The 19,229-nt window shown below is 39.7% G+C and overlaps 1 protein-coding gene across 1 annotated transcript in view; it reads left to right on the top strand.

Moving 5' to 3' along the window:
• Positions 1–358: 358 nt before the first annotated feature.
• SPATS1 (spermatogenesis associated serine rich 1) overlaps positions 359–19,229 on the top strand; it is a 31,305-nt gene continuing 12,434 nt past the window's right edge. Inside the window, exons 1-3 of the mRNA XM_019734589.3 lie at positions 359–740; positions 1,098–1,205; positions 8,238–8,385. Coding sequence (XP_019590148.3) covers positions 362–740; positions 1,098–1,205; positions 8,238–8,385 — 635 coding nt within the window. The 5' untranslated portion in view covers positions 359–361. The remainder of the gene's footprint in view (positions 741–1,097; positions 1,206–8,237; positions 8,386–19,229) is intronic.

Here is a 19,229-nt window from a genome sequence, read left to right as displayed (position 1 = left end):
TTTTTTTGCTTCACCTAAGGAGAAATTAGATCTGAATTTGAATTGAGGGGCTTAAACTAGACTGGGCGAAAAGCTTTCCCTACTATCCTGATTAGATGCTGGAAAGGATTAGTAAAATAAATTCAAGTTGGTATGATGGAAAGAGCGGTAGACTTGGAGTGAGTAAATTTGGAAATGAGTCTCAGTTTTCTGGGTGACCTTGCCCAAACCCTTGCTCAAATTCAGCTTTCTATTTTGAAAACTGCAGCTGGCTGCTTAAGGAAGATAAAACATCCACCAGGGCTCCTGGCCTAGAAAAAGCGCTTTGTGAGTGGGAGGTAATCCTGTCTAATCAATCCCAATTATAAGCGGGCATCTGCAAATGTGGAAGGCTCATCCTTCACTGCTGCCAGAGACTGCAGCTCTAATAATGAAAATTGCTCGGAGAAGAGCCCAACTGCTAAAAAAGAAATCCAGAAACTCTGGGCAACTTTTCCAGTGGTCATTTGCCCACGACGCTCTGCGGGGGCTGGAGCCTCTAGCTCTGGCACTCTCAGAAGACTCCATCGCGTGCAGGGGACCAGAGAGCCCTAGGATGCAGAGGGAGGAGGACCCGGAAGCCCGGCGGGTGGGAAGCGGCGTGGCCGCGCGTTGCGGGGCGAGTGTCCGGGCAACCCTGGAACGCGACTTCGCCGGAGGAGCAGACGGCGGCCGCGTCCCTCTGGCCCTTGGCTCTCGGCTCCTCCCCTGGTTGCCAGTTGGTGCGTTGATCTCGCCGTATCTTCCCTGGAGGCCCTTCCAGCGTAGAGCTGGGCCACCCCTGTGGGGAATGGGGCGGAAGACCCAGAGCGGGAAAGGGAAGGAGCACCTGGGGGAGGGGGGTGAGGCCGTGGGTTCTGCTCCCGCCCAGGGACAGAACCCCTCGGAGCTCTGCGGGCATCCAGTCCAAGGCACGCCCGGGTAGAGGGACCCGGGGAAGCTCTGATTAAGAGGCCAACCCTGCCCTCTTGAATTTCAATGGCTTGTGAAGTTTGTTTGTTTTGATTGCTACCTTTCTTACAAAGGTCTTTTCTTTGTCTCTGGGTTGCTTTTAATGTTTAAAATCAACACGTGCATAGATGAGTCCATGTTCACGGGAAATAGTCCGCGGGGCTGTCCTCTTCCCTCCATCTCCAGAGCGACCTGCAGCGGAGAGCTGGAGAAGGTTCAAGAGAAAGGAGACCACGGTATGACCAGGGTGGTGGGAAGATACAGTTGCGTTTAAGGAACCAGGAAGGCTGGGTGTGGATTTGGTCGCCATATCCAAGTTTACTAGGGCCAAGAGGCACCGTTTGAAATTTAAAAGGAGGCTAGTGTGGGTGTGTGTGCGTGTGCGTGTGTGTGTGTGTGTGTGTGTGTTATTTGAAGATTAGCTTATGTCTGTACGAGTATTAACCCAAGATCTGATAAGGCAGAGAACAACGTCAAAGCAGAGTCTCTTACTTTACCTCCCTGGATCTCACAACAGCCCAACGGGTATATTACATATGAATAAAGAGAGCGATAGGTTTGACCTGCCCAGTGCTTCAGTCAATAAATGGTGAAGCTGGGATTTGACATAAGTCTTCCGGTTTCCAAAGTCTGTTCCCTTTCTTTTTTTTTTTTTTCTCATATATTAGTAGATTTGTGGCACTGTTTATTGGATGGGACAGGTCAAGTGGAAATTATGACCACTTTAGGGAAAGGTTTAATTAGATAATGGATGGTAGCTCTGTAATTGTTTCTTAAGGCTGAGGATGTTTGGGGGCACGTTTGTCTTGAGAGAACAGTGTCATGAAGCAGAACAGCCACAGTCTCAGAAAATCTCAGAGTGAGTAGATGTCCAGGTTGGCATTTACCTGTTATAGGTGAGTGGCCTGTGTGCTGCAGATGTTACCACAAAAGGTCTGCTTGCCTGCGGACATCCAAGCCAAAAGAAAACAGGAGCAGGCGTTCACAGGAAAGAAAGTAAACGTTTACTTAAGAAGTTAGCACTAAGCCCAGAGATACAGGTGAGCTAGTGCTTTCAAAAACCTGGCTCTGTGATGGCCTCTATAAAGGCTATCAAAAGAAAAAATCATTAATTGTGGTTTCTATGGGAGTTGGGGCTGGGGGCTCTGTTGATTGGTGGGGGCTAAGGCAGTTGATCATGTGATCATGGCTTCAGGTTCTGGCGTCAGTCATGGCGCTGTTTGGTCTGGTTTCCAGAGGATGTGGTCTGTGGGGCCGTTCCACGTTCCTGAGTCTGGAGCTGAAACATCACCGAGGCCAAGGTGTTATCTCTATTTTATTAAAATCTAATTCTAGTTTGAGGTTTAGTTATTATATCTTAGTCATGGTTGATAGACCTGAAGCTTTATTCTTAAATGAATTTGGTGTTGACCAGAACCTAATGTCCCAAAGGCTTAATGATTAAAAGGAGTGGACATACAGTATAAGCACAGGTAGGAGCGTCTGGGGAAAGAATGCAAGTGAGTCGTAGCTCTATCCGGCTAAACCAAGCTGGCTTGGGTTAAAGCAGAATGCATGCTAGATACGTGAAGTTCATGTGCGGTTACACAAAAGGGATTATAAAATGTTCTGTCTCTGCTCCATCAGCTCTTAGCTTGGTCCCTGCTCTTTTGTATTCCAGGTCTGGATCTACTCCTTCCTAAGCGTGGGGAGAGGAGGGAGGTGTGACTTACCATACCTATCTATAAGCAGGGCCAGGAGAGAAGGAGGAGTTAGAACCGTTAGTTGCCCAACATGCAATTAGGTCAGCAAGGTGAAGAAGGTTCTGGAAGACTAAGCTCCAGACCTTTCTGCAGTTTCCAGGTTGATCTGGGTTAAGGAGGGAGCTGCTATTTTAAGGCTGGGTTAGAGGGGTTCGTGTTTCTGAGTTAGGAGTAGCAGGAGAGCCTGGCCCTTGAGGTCCCCAGACCACATTAACCAAAGATCCGTGGCTTCCTTTTCTGCTCTGTAGGTGTGTCCACTCAGGAGACCACACCTGAGCTCAGCTTAACATGGAGTCCACAGGGTTCTGGAAGGAAGGGCTCCAGAAACCAGTTGAAGATCAATGCACAGCTATAGGGTGTATATGCGTTTTTCCAGCAGAGAGGTCCCATTGCTGGGGAGTCTGTGATCCAAAAAAGGCTTAAAAATCACCATCCTAGATCCTTAGATGGTTGAGCAGATAAGCAGAGGTGGGAAACTGGATGTTTAGTTAAAGGGTATCCACATTAAGCTAACTTGGCTTCATGTGTTGTCTACTTCCTGCCAGGCAGTGCTATTGTGTAAACCAGCTGAGATGACAAGCGTGAAAAATGCCTTGGTTATGCAAGGTTGTTATTCCTGTCTAAAGAAATGGAAATAATTATCATGGATTCTACAGATGGTAACAAAGAAACAGAATTTCTTCTAAACTCTCCTTTGCCCCCAAATTCCTTTCTAGTCACCAGAACCTTCTCTTGGTCCTTTTGGTCATATCACCTTTCCTTATCTCAGTGTTTTAGTGACTTGTTAGAATTTCCTATCTTATGGCTTACTGGACATTTATTGCATTTATTTAACAATGATGATAAATGGTGACCCTTTCAAGAATGATGTACCTGAGCTTATGTGTTCCTCACCACAGCCTAGTGAGCTAGAGCGGTGCGGTGGGCATTGGGAGCAGGGCTTGGAGGGGTAATTGACTTGCTTAAAGTTACTTGATGTCTGCACGATGGGAATATCAGTATCAGAGTAGAAGCGTTCAGACTTGCAATTCCAGCACTCTTCTCCTACCTGAGCAGATGTTGGAGAGGCAGTTTGAGGCCATGTTTGTGTCTCCAGGTTGTGTATGAGGCTGAGTTACTTCTAGAAAGATCCTGTAGTTGGTTGGATCTGAGAATGTGATGTCTGCCAGTTTAACAGAGAGACTACTCTTTTTGTCCTTGTCAGTCAGATAAGACTTTCCTGTTACCCAGCAGCGACAGGCCACTTTCTAGAGCGTTGCCAACACAAAACTTCTTAAGCAAACAAGGAAATATGCTAAATCTGTATATGTGATTTTACTGCTTGCTGCTCAGGATTATGTAATACACTTAAATTTTGCCCGTAAAATTAAAAAAGAAAACCCAAAAACTTGTGAAGAGGCCCCCTCTGATACCATCCATAACAACCAATTCTGGCTTTGGTGAACTCTCAAGTCCTTTAGTGGCAAATAATACAATTTAAATGTTTACAGTCTATGAAAAGGCAGCCTCTTTTAAAAACGGTGGGAAAATATTATCCAAAGTCAATGCTATAATAAATAACTCAGAACTTACATATGAGAACCAATGTAGAAGATATCTCTGCCCTTGGTCTGATTTATTCTCTACATGTATGGGTCTTTTCTGCATCCTTATACGTAAATTTTATATTTTTTATATAGGTATATTTCTAGAAGTAGAACCATTGGATCAAAAGTGTACTTCTTATAGGTTTCGGAAGACACATATGTGCAAACTACTCTTCAATAAAATGGAGACATGTCCACCAGTAATGTATGAGAATGCTATACTGCTAAGCTGGGCCAAACTTGGGTATTTGCAAACTGAAAGCAAATAATGGTGTCTCATTTTAAATTCAGCTCTTTGATTAGTAGGAAAGATTAACTTTTTTGCAAATGTACATTGGCTATTTTTATGTGTGTGTTTTTTTAATGAATTGCCTAGTCATGTCTTTTGCTCATTTTTTTCTACTTGAGTATTTATTTTCATCTTGTAAATTTATAAAAACTCATAATTTGTCATGACTACTATTTTTCTTACCATGTGTTATAAATTTCCCCCAGTTTATAGTTTGTATAGAAGTTTTAAATGTATATGTATCCAAGTTTATTCATCTTTTCCTTTATTTTGCCTGTATTTGATATCTTTCTAAGAAATAATTTCCCCACTTTAAGATTATATAAACATTCACTTATCATTTTTTAGGTACATCTTTTATTTTAAGTTTTACATTCAAATCTATAATTTATCTGGAATTTATTTTGGGATAAGAGAGATTTAATTTTATTTTGATTCTAAATGGTTAATTAGTTGTAGCAATTTTTTTTTTGGTGATAAATGGTGACCCTTTCAAGAATAATCCATTCATTCTTCACTGAGATAAAATGCGACCATTATCATATACAATTTTATTCTAGCTACATTTTCTATTTTGTTCTGTTGATTTATCTGTCAGGGTTTGTATCAATACCATCTTGATTACTGTAACATAAAACTACATTTTATAAATTATACTCCATAGCTCTGTTACCTTGAACAAGTTATTTGACATTTCTTGTACTCAATTTTTTTTACGTGTAAAGTTATTTCTATTTTATTTGTAATTATGACCTCCTTTTCATTTCTCATACTGTTTACTTGTGTTTAAAATCTCTTTCTTGAACTTTGCTTGTCCCCTTGTTAATTTTTTCCATGAAGCCATAATTCTGATAATTTTTTTTATTTCATTCATTTCTTTTGATTTCCTTCCTTACCAATATTTTGGGGTTTATTCTTTTTTCCTTGCTTCTTAAATTGAAAGCCTACCTCATTAATTTTGGAATCTTTTTTTTTTTTTTTTACACTTTAACCCATCAATTCTAAGATGAACATTTTTCACAGTTTGCATCTGTGAAGTTGGATTGGTCTTACCAGTGCTGTGGGCCCAGCGGCAGGTGTGAAGTAGTTGTCATAAACTTTGCTGTATGAGTACTGAATAATGCAGAAGGTGTGTCTGTGGTTTGGAAGAAAACTCCAGAGGCAATAGAGGAGCAATTAGTAATGCTACATCACCCTGTTGCACTGAGATCAGTTTAGGTGGAAAATGTGGGCATCAGTGATTGAGTTGAAAAGTGAGTTAGTAATCAAACTTTCTTATGTAAGGTTGAAGAATGCCTTAATTTATTTTGCTTATGTTTTTTTCCTTTAAATATGCACACGAGTGATATAGGCTTACAATCTCTAAGTTTAAAGGTGCTTCAATAAGTATAAAGTAAAAAATTCTAAGTGATAAAGCATGTGTTATAGTTTAATTGGCAGCTTTTGTTCTTTGTGGTGCATAAAATAATAATGTTATTACAATGGATGGTGTCTTACATTCAGTGAAATACAGTATATGCATTTAACGCTCTAGTTTCTAATCACTGCTTTAGTTGATCCCACAAGTTATGATATATAGTACTTATGTCATTGATGATTAAGCACTTCATGCTTTCCATTACGATTTCTCCTTTTATATGAAATATTTACAAGTGTGGTTTGAGTTTCCAGCATATGGACTTTTTTTTTTTTGGCTGTCTTTTTATTGTTGACTTGTGATTGTGTTGCATTGTGGTTAGAGAGTGTAGACTGTGTTATATAGGTTGATGCTACTTTTGTGGCTCAAAGGGTGGTTAGTCCTTTGGGGGTTGGGGACCTGTGCTCTCCTCTTCACAGCTCTGCCCCTTTCTCGCCCCTCTGCTGGGCTCCACCCATCTCAACTACTCACACCTCAAGCAATCAATTGATCTTCACTGTACCTGGGGCTGCTCTAGGCCCCACAGCATATTCCCAACAACTCTTCCCACACTTGTCTGGTCCTGAGAATCAATCACCTGAGATACTTTTTGTTAAACATATGGATTCCCAGGTTTTCCCCAGTAGTTCTGGGTCAGATCTCTGTGATCTGCATGTTATTAAACAAGTGCCCCTAGGTGATTCTCATGACCAGGCAAATTGGGGGACTGCTATGAAGTTGGGAATCAGGAAGTGGGATGGGATGGAATGCAGTACAGGGATGGAGCTCGACTCCACTCGCAGAGGAAGAAAGTCATTAACAAAATCATGAGCCTAAGAACTACTGGGGGAGAAGGGCCTTGTTAAAAATGTGGATTTCTGGACCTCACATAGATTCTAATTCAGTGGGTCTGTGATGGGGTTTGGGAATCTGTATGAGTATTTTTAATTCTGATACAGACAGTCCTGATGCCCTACCATGAGAAACACCAGCATGGGGATATTGTGAGGAGACGAAGAAGCTCAACTGGCCTTCAAATTGGGTAGAGACACAGGCAAAGTCCTTGTCAGAGTAAAGGCTTTGGTGATAGGGTTGGGATTTGACAAGAGTATAAACGATACGATCCACTTGCTATATGAATTTGAGAGGGAGTTCATAAGAAATGAATAAAACATTGTCTAAGTAGCAGTCCCACTGATAGATGATGGGAATTTGCAGACGGCACGTGGTAGATACCATATACACGTGAAGCATGACTCTGTGTAGGTGGAACAACAGTCAGTCAAAAAAGGCACTCAAGTCAGAGAAGTCTGAATCTTATTTCTTGTCATTTTCTTATAACTAGAAGTTACATTGTGTCTATTGAGCTTCTATGCTCTATGCAGTTATGCATAAAGAAATGCACTATCCATTCATCTGACTTTTAAAAAAAGTGAGTGGACAAGGCACACACCTATATAAAATGATGAGAGAACAGACGGTCTTTCACGAAGCAGTAATTGTATAGCAGAACGAAGACACTTCTCTATCTGATGGTCACTGGCTTTTAGGACTCTTTTGCTTGTAATTATGGGGGGTTGGGGAGTTATAATTCTTTTTCATTTATTCACTCGAACACTATTGAACATCGATTTTGTGCCAGGCCTTGTTCTGAGTGCTGCTAAGATGAGTAAGACACAGTCTAGTGGGGAAGACGTGTATGTAAGTGATGACGACACTACAGTGTGAGGGGAACCCATGGAAGCTTCTGAAGACAGTTCTTTGGGTTGCGATCACCAGCTGTATTCATTGGTCTTTCTACGAACAAATCCTTTGGAAAATCGTATTGAGATGGTCGATACAACATACAGGGATGGGTAGCTCAAGTCAGATCTTATCTCTTTCACTTAGTTCAGAGTCGACAAATCATGTGAAAGGGCAAGCAGTCTAGCATAGTGCTTAGGATTTTAGACTGTAGTGTCACAAGAACTGTGATCAACTCTGGGCTGAGATGTTGATTTTCTGTGTGCAAGTGGCTTAATCTTCTGACCTTCAGTTTCTTCACCTGTAAAATGGAAGGATAAGTAAACGTACATTTGTGGATGGTTAAGAGAATCAAATAGGAAAATGCGTGTGAGACGTCAACACAATCCCTAGTACATAGTAAATACTCAAAAAATGTTATTTTTTAAAAAAATATTTATGATCTAGGGAACAAGATAGAGTGGAAGCTATTTTCGTTCATGTAATCAAATGGTGATATCTATGTGTTGCAGATACTAAATGCAAGGATTTTCTGGAATCTAAGGGATGCTTTGCCAACACAACATCCTCTGACCAAAGGGTCAGCCCCTCATCTTCTGTTGCAACACTTCTAAATGTCAGTGAGTCTTCAGGCCCCTGCCGATTGTCTGCTCATCTGGAGTAAGTAAGGGTCCAGTGAAGAGCCATAAATGGTGGGGTGAATTCTGACCAGGGAGCCAACAGTCTGAGCAGTAGCTTGACATCTTTGACAAGAACATGGATTCTTGTCTGGGTTCAAATCCCAGCTCTGCCACTTAGCACCTGTGTGAACTTGGGCAAATCACCTCCTTGGGCTTCAGTTTTCACATCTGTAAATGGGGATAACACGCCATAGGATTGTTGTGAGGATTAAGTGAGTTAATACATGTAAAGTGATTAGATGACTCCCTGGAATACAGTAAGTTCCGTACAAGTGCTTGCTATTATGAAGTTCAAAAGCAGGTGTGACTAAACTATATTTTTTGGGAATACATACATACGTAGGTAGTAAATCAAAGAAAAGCAAAGAAATGATTACTTTGAGGGTCAGATTCAGGATAGTGGTTACCTCTCTGAAAAAGAAATGACACATGGTTTCTGGGGAGTGAGAAGGGATGGTTAGCCTTGTTTTTTTCTTGTCCTGGATGTTGCCTTTATAATTATTTATAAAGCTGTACTTATGTTTTATGTATTTTTCTCTGTTTATATTTCTTTTACAGTAAAAGTTTTGACAACCTTTTTCTAATAACTTTTGTTATAATGAAAGTAATTTCAGTTCATTGTAGAAATTTTGAAAATAAAACCAGTATTAAAAATAAAAATCAGGGTGGCTGGTTAGCTCAGTTGGTTAGAGCATTGTGCTAATAACACCAAGGTTGCCGGTTCATTCCCCGCATGGGCCATGGTGAGCTGCGTCCTCCTTAAAAATAAATAAATAAATAAATAAATAAATAAATAAATAAATAAATAAATAAAATAAAAATCACAATAATTCCACCTCTTAGAGAGACAGTGTTAAAGCTTTGATGTTTTTAACATGCATAAGAAAATAATTTCTATTTCTTTCTTATGCAGATACATACATATTTATTTGATCATATTATATTACTCTTTAAAACCTACTTTTTCCCATTCTGCATTTACCTACTCTTCCCCTGTTTATCTGTCCATGTCCTTCCCACCCTGGACCCTAAGCTCCTTGAGAGCAGGGACTGTGTTTGGATCCTCAGTGTCTAGAACAGTTCCTGCCACAAAACGTATTCAGATAAATGTTTGTTGAGTCAACAAAGTAGATGAGTACTTCCAAGATTCTTTTGGAATGTTTCCGTTATCCTTGCAATATTTTCTACACAGTTTGTTCAGCAAAACCTTTTGAAAAATATTGAGGAGAGACATTTCATGTCAATGCCAAAATTAACATATTCTGAACTTGATGGGAGGTGGGGCTCTGAGTTATTGCATTTTTGCTGTATCTGCACACAACCAAAGTTCAAAGATATTAGTATACATATGTTTATTTAAAACTGGAGCTCAAGCTATACATGACTTCTGAGTTATTGCACTAGTGTTCTTTATGATTTTTAGAGCATATTGTTTAGCGTGAGACTACAGATCCAGCTTAGATCCTATCTAGGTGTGCTTTAGCATTAAATTCTCCGAAGGTCCATTTCCTTTTCGTTTTCTTTCTTTCTTTCTTTCTTTCTTTCTTTCTTTCTTTCTTTCTTTCTTTCTTTCTTTCTTTCTTTCTTTCTTTCTCTTTCTTTCTTTTTTAACTTGATTTATTTTAATAATAATTACTAAAATGTATTGAACACATTTTTCAGTAAGTATTTTTAAAAGATTTTTATAAAAATATAGCTAACGTACAATATTATATGATACTAGTTTCAGGTGTACACCATTTATATTCAACATTTATGTACCTAAAGAAGTGATCACCATGATAAGTCCAGCAACCATCTGACACTGTACCACGCTATCACAATGTTAATAACTATATTCCCTATGCTGTACATTACATCCCCGTGACTTATTTGTTTTATACCTGGAGATTTGAGCCCTTTATTCCCCTTCATTTTCCCCACTCCTTTTTAAAATTTTTAAGTTACAGTTGACATTCAATATTATGTTATATTAATTTCAGGTGTACAGCATAGTGGTTAGATATTTATATAATTTAAGAAGTGATCCCCCCTGCCTAGACTGGTACCCACCTGGCACTATATATAGTTATTACCATATTATTGACTATATTCCCTATGCTTAACTTTACAACCCATGACTATTTTGTAACTACCAATTTGTACTTCTGAATTCCTTCACCTTTTTCACCCTGCCCCCACAAATCTATCCCTTTTTCACCCTGCCCCTCCCATCTATCACCCCGAGAAATCTAGTACCCATCTGACACCATATATAGTAATTATAATATTATTGACTGCATTCCTTATGCTGTACCTTACATACCCATGACTACTATGTAGCAACCAATTTGTACTTCTTAATCCCATTCCCTTTTTCACCCATTCCTAACCCTCTCCCATCTGGCAACCATCAAATTTTTCTCTGTATCTGTGAGTTTGTTTCTGTTTTGTTTGTTTGTTTATTTTGTTCTTTAGATTCCACATATAAGCAAAATCACATTGCATCTGTCTTTCTTTGTCTGACATACTCCACTCAGCACAACACCCTCCAGGTCCATCCGTGCCTCTATGGATGGCAAGAACCCATTTCCTTCTATGGCCAAGCAATATTCCATTGTATATATTTACCACCTCTTTATCCATTCTTCCGCTGATGGACATCCAAGCTGCCTCCACATCTTGGCTACTGTAAAGAATGCTGCAATGAACATATGGACGTCCCCTCAAAGTAGCCTTTTGGGTTTCTTCGATAAATACTCAGAAGTGGGATTACTGGGTCGTTCTTTGTTTTGTTATAACCTTTGTTTTAAAGTCTAATTTTTCTGTTATACGTATTGCTACCCCAGCTTTCTTGTTTTGTCTTTGTTTCCATTTTTGTGAAATATCTTTTTCCATCCTTTTACTTTCAGTCTATGTGTGTCTTTCGATCTGAAGTGAGTTTCTTGTAGGCAACACATGTATGAGTCTTGTTTTCTTCTCCATTCAGCCACCCTATCTTTTGATTGGAGCATTTAATCCATTTACATTTAAAGTAATTGTTGATAGATATGTAGTTATTGCCGTTTTATTATTCATATTTTTGATCTTTTTTTTGTCTTAAATAAGTTCCTCTGAGATACCTTATAATACTGATTTGGTGGTGATGAACTCCTTTAGCTTTTTCTTATCTGGGAAGCTCTTTATCTCTCCTTTGATTCTAAATGATAGCTTTGCTGGGTAAAGTAATCTTAGTTGTATGTCCTTGCTTTTCATCACTTTGACTATTTCATGCCAATCTCTTCTGGCCTTCAAAGTTTCTGTTGAGAAATCATCTGACAGTCTTACGGGAGTTCCCTTGTAGGTAACCAACTGTTTTCTCTTGCTGCTTTTAAGATTCTCTTTTTGTCTTTAACATTTGGCATTTTAATTATGATGTGTTTTGGTGTGGGCCAATTTGGGTTCATCTTGTTTGGGACTGAGCTTCCTCGGCTTGTATATCTATTTCTTTTGCTAAGTTAAGGAAGTTTCCAGTCATTATTTCTCGAAATAGGTTTTCAATTTCTTGCTCTCTGTCTTCTCCTTCTGGTACCCCAGTGAGGTAAATGTTGTATGCCAATTATTATTCCAGAGGCCCCTTAAATTATCCTAATTTTTTAATTCTTTTTTTCTTTTTGCTGTTTTGATTGGGTGTTTTCTGCTACCTTATCTTCTAAATCACTGATTCGATCCTCTGCTTCATTGAATCTACTGCTGATTCCCTCTAATGTATTCTTCATTTCAGTTATTGTATTCTTTATTTATGATTGGTTCTTTTTTATGTTTTCTATCTCCATTTTTATGTTTCCTGTCTCTTTGTTGAAGTTCTCCCTGAGATCATTGAGTATCCTTATAACCAGTGTTTGGAACTCTGTATCTGGTAGATTGCTTGTCTCTATTTTGTTTAGTTATTTTTCTGGAGCTTTGTTCTGTTCTTTCATTTGGGACATGTTTTTTTTTTTTGTCTCCCCATTTTGGCTGCCTCCTTGAGTTTGTTTCTATATATTAGGTAGAGCTGCTATGCCTCCCAGTCTTACTAGAGTGGTCGTAAGTAGTAGGTGTCCTGTGGGGCACAGAGGTGCAGTCTCCCTGAGCTGGGTGCTCCAGGTATGTTCCTTGTGTGGGTTGTGTTTGCCCTCCTGTTGTAATTAAGCCTTGGTTGCTGTTTGCTCGTGAATGGGAGGGATTGACTCTTGGACTGCTTGGTTGTGAGGACTGGCCATGACTACAGTGGAGGAACTGTTGTGCAGGGGCTGACCCTACAGAGAAGGATTTGCTTTAGCAGGGCTCTGGTGCCTGCCCAGTGTGCCCTTTGGGTGTGTCATCCTTGGAGATGCCTGGGTGATTCTCCCGTTCAGTCTGAAGCTGGCCACTGGGTGTGCCAACCCCAGGGCCTCCTGAGAGGGGACCTGCTGCAGGCCAAGTTCAGCCATAGCCTGTTCCCTGCCTGGAGCCACCTGGTGTGAGTCACAAAGTAATTTGCAGATGGCTACCACCCACACTGGGCTTGGAGATGTTACGAACAAAAGCCACCTCTCACTAATGCCTGGCTTAGGGCTGCTCAGCCAGAGAGGTATGGGACACACCAAAGCCAGATGCTGCTTGTTTGGTTTTTTTGAACTTTTGAGAGATTTTAGGAAAGTCTGCAGTATGAGCCAAGACAGGCCGTTTGTACAGAAAAGCCACTGGAAGCGGCTTGGGTGTGCCAAAAGTTGGTTGGGGCGGGGTCTCAGGGAATCAATCACCAGGGTGGGGCAGATGAATGGTGTTAGCCAGGTTGATGAAGACTCAAATATCACCATATCTGTGTCTGCATGCTGGGAAGGGGTAAGTCTCAGCACAGAAACAATGGCTTCTGCCAGCTCCTCTGTTGGAGAAAGCTGCCCACCAGCCCTTGCGCTGGAGCCAGACAACTCAGTTCCTCCCCATATGTCTCTGGCATCTTTTGAGCTGCTGCCCCAGCACTGGAGCTCAGAGTGGGTGAGTCTGTTAGTGAGTAAGTCTGGGCATGGGCCCTTCAAGAGGAGAGCCTGGGGCTGCAGCTGCTTTTGTCTCACTCAGCCACAATCTCAGCTGGTTTTCCCAGCCAGAAGTAATGGCACTGGAACCCTGGGTTGGGGAGCCTAGTGTGGGGCTGAGACCCCTTGCTCCTTTGGGGTGAGGGAACCTTCACAGCCGAGATATCCCTTGAGTTTTTCTTTTTTTTTAAAGTTTATTGAGGTGACAATTGTTAGTAAAATTACATAGATTTCAGGTGTACAATTCTGTATTACATCTATAAATCCCATTGTGTGTTCACCACCCAGAGTCAGTTCTCCTTCCATCACCATATATTTGATCCCCCTTACCCTCGTCTCCCACCCCCCACCCCCATTACCCTCTGGTAACCACTCAACTATTGTCTGTGTCTATGAGTTTTTGTTTCTCATTTGTTTGCCTTGTTCTTTTGTTGTTTTTGGTTTATATACCACATATCAGTGAAATCATATGGTTCTCTGCTTTTTCTGTCTGACTTATTTCACTTACATTATACTCTCAAGATCCATCCATGTTGTCACAAATGGTCCTATATCATCTTTTCTTACCACCGAATAGTATTCCATTGTGTATATGTACCACAACTTCTTTATCCATTTATCTATCGAAGAACATTTTGGTTGTTTCCATGTCTTGGCCACCGTAAAGAAAGCTGCAATGAACATTGGAGCACACGTGTCTTTATGTATAAATGTTTTCAGATTTTTTGGGTAGATACCCAGAAGAGGGATTGCTGGGTCATATGGTAATTCTATTCGTAATTTTTTGAGGAACCTCCACACTGCCTTCCATAGCGGCTGCACCAGTCTGCATTCCCACCAACAGTGTATGAGGGTTCCTTTTTCTTCACAGCCTCTCCAACACTTGTTACTATTTGTCTCGTTGATGATAGCCATTCTGACTGGGGTGAGGCGATATCTCATTGTGGTTTTTATTTGCATTTCTCTGATGATTAGTGATGTTGAGCATTTTTTCATATGTCTATTTGCCATTTGTATGTCTTCTTTGGAGAAATGTCTCTTCAGGTCGTCTGCCCATTTTTCAATTGGGTTGTTTGTTTTTTTTGTGTTGAGTTGCATGAGTTCCTTGTATATTTTGGATATTGGCCCCTTATCGGAGGCACTGTTTGCAAAAATCTTCTCCCATTCTGTTGGTTGCCTCTTTATTTTGTCGATGGTTTCTTTTGCTGTGCAGAAGCTTTTAAGTTTCATATGGTCCCATTTATTTATTTTAGCTTTTACTTCCCTTGCCTTTGGAGTCAAATTCATAAAATGCTCTTTGAACCCAAGGTCCATAAGTTTAGTACCTATGTTTTCTTCTATGCAGTTTATTGTGTCAGGTCTTATGCTTAAGTCTTTGATCCATTTTGAATTAATTTGGTACATGATGACAGATGGCAGTCCAGTTTCATTCTTTTGCATGTGGCTATCCAATTCTGCCAGCACCATTTATTGAAGAGGCTGTCTTTTCTCCATTGTATGTTTTTTGCTTCTTTGTCAAAAATTATCTGTCCATATTTATGTGGTTTTATTTCTGGGTTCTCAATTCTATTCCATTGGTCTATGTGTCTGTTTTTCTGCCAATACCATGCTGTTTTGATTATTGTAGCCCTGTAGTACAAGCTAAAGTCAGGGAGTGTGATACCTCCAGTATTGTTTTTTTCCCTTAAGATTGCTTTGGCTATTCGGGGTCTTTTGTGGTTCCAAACAAATCTGATGATTTTTTTGTTCTATTTCTTTAAAAAATGCCATTGGGATTTTGATGGGGATTGCATTAAATCTGTATGTTGCTTTGGGTAATATGGCCATTTTAACTATGTTGATTCTTCCAATCCATGAGCACGGAATGTCTTTCCATTTCTTTGTGTCTTCAATTTCTTTTAAAAATGTCTTATAGTTTTCAGCATATGGGTTTTTCACATCCTTGGTTAAGTTTATTCCTAGGTATTTTATGCTTTTGGCTGCAATTGCAAAAGGATTTGTTTTTTGTATTTCTTTTTCTGAGATTTCATTGTTAGTATATAGGAATGCAATGGACTTTTGTACATTGATTTTGTAGCCGGCAACTTTACTGTATTTGTTGATTGTTTCTAATAGCTTTTTGGTGGAGTCTTTAGGGTTTTCTATATATAGCATCATGTCATCTGCAAAGAGTGACAATTTAACTTCTTCATTCCCAATTTGGATGCCTTTTATTTCTCTTGCCTGATTGCTCTGGCAAGGACTTCCAACACTATGTTGAAAAGCAGAGGTGATAGGGGACAGCCCTGTTGTGTTCCTGAACGTAGAGCAAAGGGCTTCAGTTTTTCACCATTAATTATGAGATTAGCTGAGGGTTTGTTATATATGGTCTTTATTATGTTAAGGTATTTTCCTTCTATACCTATTTTATTAAGTTTTTAAATCATAAATGGATATTGTATCTTGTCAAATGCTTTTTCTGCATCAATTGATATAATCATATGATTTCTGTCCTTTATTTTGTTTATGTGATGTATCACATTGATGGATTTGCGGATGTTGAACCATCCTTGTGCCCCAGGGATAAACCCCACTTGGTTGTGATGAATAATATTTTTAATGCATTGTTGTATTCGATTTGCTAGAATTTTGTTTAGGATTTTTGCAGCTGTATTCATCAGAGATATTGGTCTGTAGTTTTCTTTTTTTGTGTTGTCCTTACCAGGTTTTGATATCAGGGTAATGTTGGCCTCATAAAATGAGTTGGGGAGTACTGTCTCTTCTTCAATTTTTGGAAGAGTTTAAGCAGGATTGGTATTAGATCCTCTTTGAAGGTTTGGTAGAATTCACTAGTGAAGCCATCTGGTCCCGGACTTTTGCTTTTGGGAAGGTTTTGGATGACTGATTCAATTTCGTTACTGGTGATCAGTCTGTTTAGATTTTCCAGTTCTTCATGGTTCAGCCTAGGAAGGCTATATGTTTCTAAGAACTTGTCTGTTACTTCTAGGTTATTGAATTTGGTGGCATATAGTCCTTCATAATATTCTTGGATGATCCTTTGTATTTCTGTGGCGTCTGTGATAACTTCCCCTTTTTCATTTCTGATTTTCTTAATTAGTGTCTTCTCCCTTTTTATCTTAGTAAGTCTAGCCAAGGGTTTATCAATTTTGTTAATCTTTTCAAAGAACCAGCTCTTTGTCACATTAATTTTTTCTATTGTCTTTTTGTTCTCTATTTCATTTAGTTCTGCTGTGATTTTTGTTATTTCCTTTCTTCTCCTGACCTTGGGTTTCATTTGTTCTTCTTTTTCTAGTTCTTTAAGGTGTAATGCGAGGTTATTTATTTGGGATTTTTCTTGTTTCTTGAGATAGGCCTGTAATGATATAAATTTCCCTCTTAAAACTGCTTTCGCTGCATCCCAAAAATTTTGGTAGGATGTATTTTCATTGTCATTTGTTTCTATGTATCTTTTGATCTCTCTCTAATTTCTTCTTTGACCCAGTCGTTCTTTAAAAGTATGTTGTTTAATCTCCATGTATTTGTGTTTTTTCTTGCTTTTTTTTTGCAGTTGATGTCCAGTTTCAAAGCCTTATGATCAGAGAATATGCTTGTTATGATTTCAATCTTCTTAAATTTGCTGAGGCTGATGTTATGTCCCAATATATGGTCTATCCTTGAGAATGTTCCATGTACACCAGAAAAAAATGTATAGTCTGATGTTTTAGGATGAAGTGCTCTATATATGTCAATTATGTCCATTTCATCTAATGTGTCATTTAGGGCTGCTATTTCGTTATTTATTTTCTGTTTGGATGATCTATCCATAGCTGTCAATGATGTATTTAAGTCCCCTGGTATAATTGTGTTTTGGTCAATTTCTCCCTTTAGTTCTGTTAGTAGTTGCTTGGTATATTTCGGTGCTCCCTGATTGGGGGCATAAATATTGATGACTGTTATGTCTTCTTGTTGTACAGTCCCCTTCACCATTATGAAATGTCCATCTTTGTCTCTTGATACCTTTTTAACACTAAAGTCTGTTTCATCTGATATCAGTTCCCTTGAGATTTTTAATGGTTACATGCAGGTGTGGGACCAACCCGTTCCAGGTCTCCGTCCCTCCTACCAGTCTTGAGGTGTCTCCTTCTGTATGTCCTTAGTTGTAGGGTTTTGGTTCAGCTAGACTTCAGGTGATACTCAATGATGGTCATTCTGTAGTTTAGTTGTAGTTTAGACTAAGTTTGAGGTGGTCAGGAGAAAAGGTAAGCACAGCATTTATGAACTCCTCCATCTTGACTGGAAATCAGTCCATTTCTTTTTCAAGTGGAAATGATTCTATTGGCCATATCAGGATTGTTAGTAGGGAGCAAACGAGACAAGCAATATGAAGTTGCTTTGAAACTACTCCAATATAATAAGGGTGATGAAATGTTTGAAAAAAGAGCCTATGATTTGATAACAGATAACTGAAAACATTGGCCACAGCCATCTGTCACATTCAAAGCCCCTTAAACCAGAAGTGATTGCATTTTCTGCTGACACCCACAGCAGTGTGTTGTAGGCCTTTTTAACTGCCAGGAAGTTCAGCACTAAACATCATTCTTCTTTATTATAACCATTTCAGTCTAGGTTTGTTTTTGATTACTTCTTCCTCTTATCTTTATACGTGTTGATTTTTAATTTCCATTTAATGGTTTTATTTAACATGTATTTTTTTGTAACAGTTTTATTGATGCATAATTCATATACCATATAATTCACCCATTTGAAATGTGCAACTCAGTGGTTTGTAGTGTATTCACAAAGTTGTGTAACCATTACCACAATCAATTTTAGAACGTTTTTGTCACCCCCAAAAGAAGCCTGTTACCCTCTAGCAGTCATCCCTCACCATGTCCACTGTCCCCTCAACCCTAGACAACCACTAATCTACTCTTTGTATCTATAGATGTGCCTATTTTGTGCATTTCACATAAATGGAATCATAAATATGTGGTCTTTACTGCCTGGTTTCTTTAACTTAGCATTATGTCTTCAAGGTTTATCCATGTTGTAACATGTATCAGTACATAATTCTTTTTTAAAAAAAAATTGTGGTAGAAGACATACATATAACATAACATTTGCCATTTTATGTATTCTTTTGTTTTTTAAATAATTGCAGTTTTTGCAATTATTTTTAACCTTTTTAAAAAAATTTTATTGGGGAAGGGGAACAGGATTTTATTGGGGGAACAGTGTGTACTTCCAGGACTTTTTTTCCCCAGTCAAGTTGTTGTCCTTTCAATCTTAGTTGTGGAGGGCGCTCAGCTCCAGGTCCAGTTGCCATTGCTAGTTGCAGGGGGCGCAGCCACCATCCCTTGCGGGAGTCGAACCGGCCACCTGGTGGTTGAGAGGACGCATTCCAACCAACTGAGCCATCTGGAAGCTCAGCAGCAGCTCTGTTCAAGGTGCCGTGTTCAATCTTAGTTGCAGGGGGTGCTGCCCACCATCCCTTGCGGGACTCGAGGAATTGAACTGGCATCCTTGTGGTTGAGAGCCCACTGGCCCATGTGGGAATCGAACCGGCAGCCTTCAGAGTTAGGAGCACGGAGCTCTAACCGCCTGAGCCACTGGGCTGGCTCCCTCACCTTTTAATTTTTTATTTTTTAAAGATTTTATTGGGGAAGGGGAACAGGACTTTGTTGGGGAACAGTGTGTACTTCCAGGCCTTTTTTCAAGTCAAGTTGTTGTCCTTTCAATCTTAGTTGTGGAGCGTGCCATTCAGCTTCAAGTTGTTGTCCTTTCCGTCTTAGTTGTGGAGGGCACAGCTCAGCTCCAGGTCCAGTTGCCG

The sequence above is a fragment of the Rhinolophus sinicus genome, chromosome 2, assembly GCF_057876585.1.
Source record: "Rhinolophus sinicus isolate RSI-liver-muscle chromosome 2, RSI-T2T, whole genome shotgun sequence".
NCBI classification, from domain to species: domain Eukaryota; kingdom Metazoa; phylum Chordata; class Mammalia; order Chiroptera; family Rhinolophidae; genus Rhinolophus; species Rhinolophus sinicus.
Note: the sequence above shows the minus strand (reverse complement) of the source record. Positions and strands in the feature narration are given on the sequence as shown.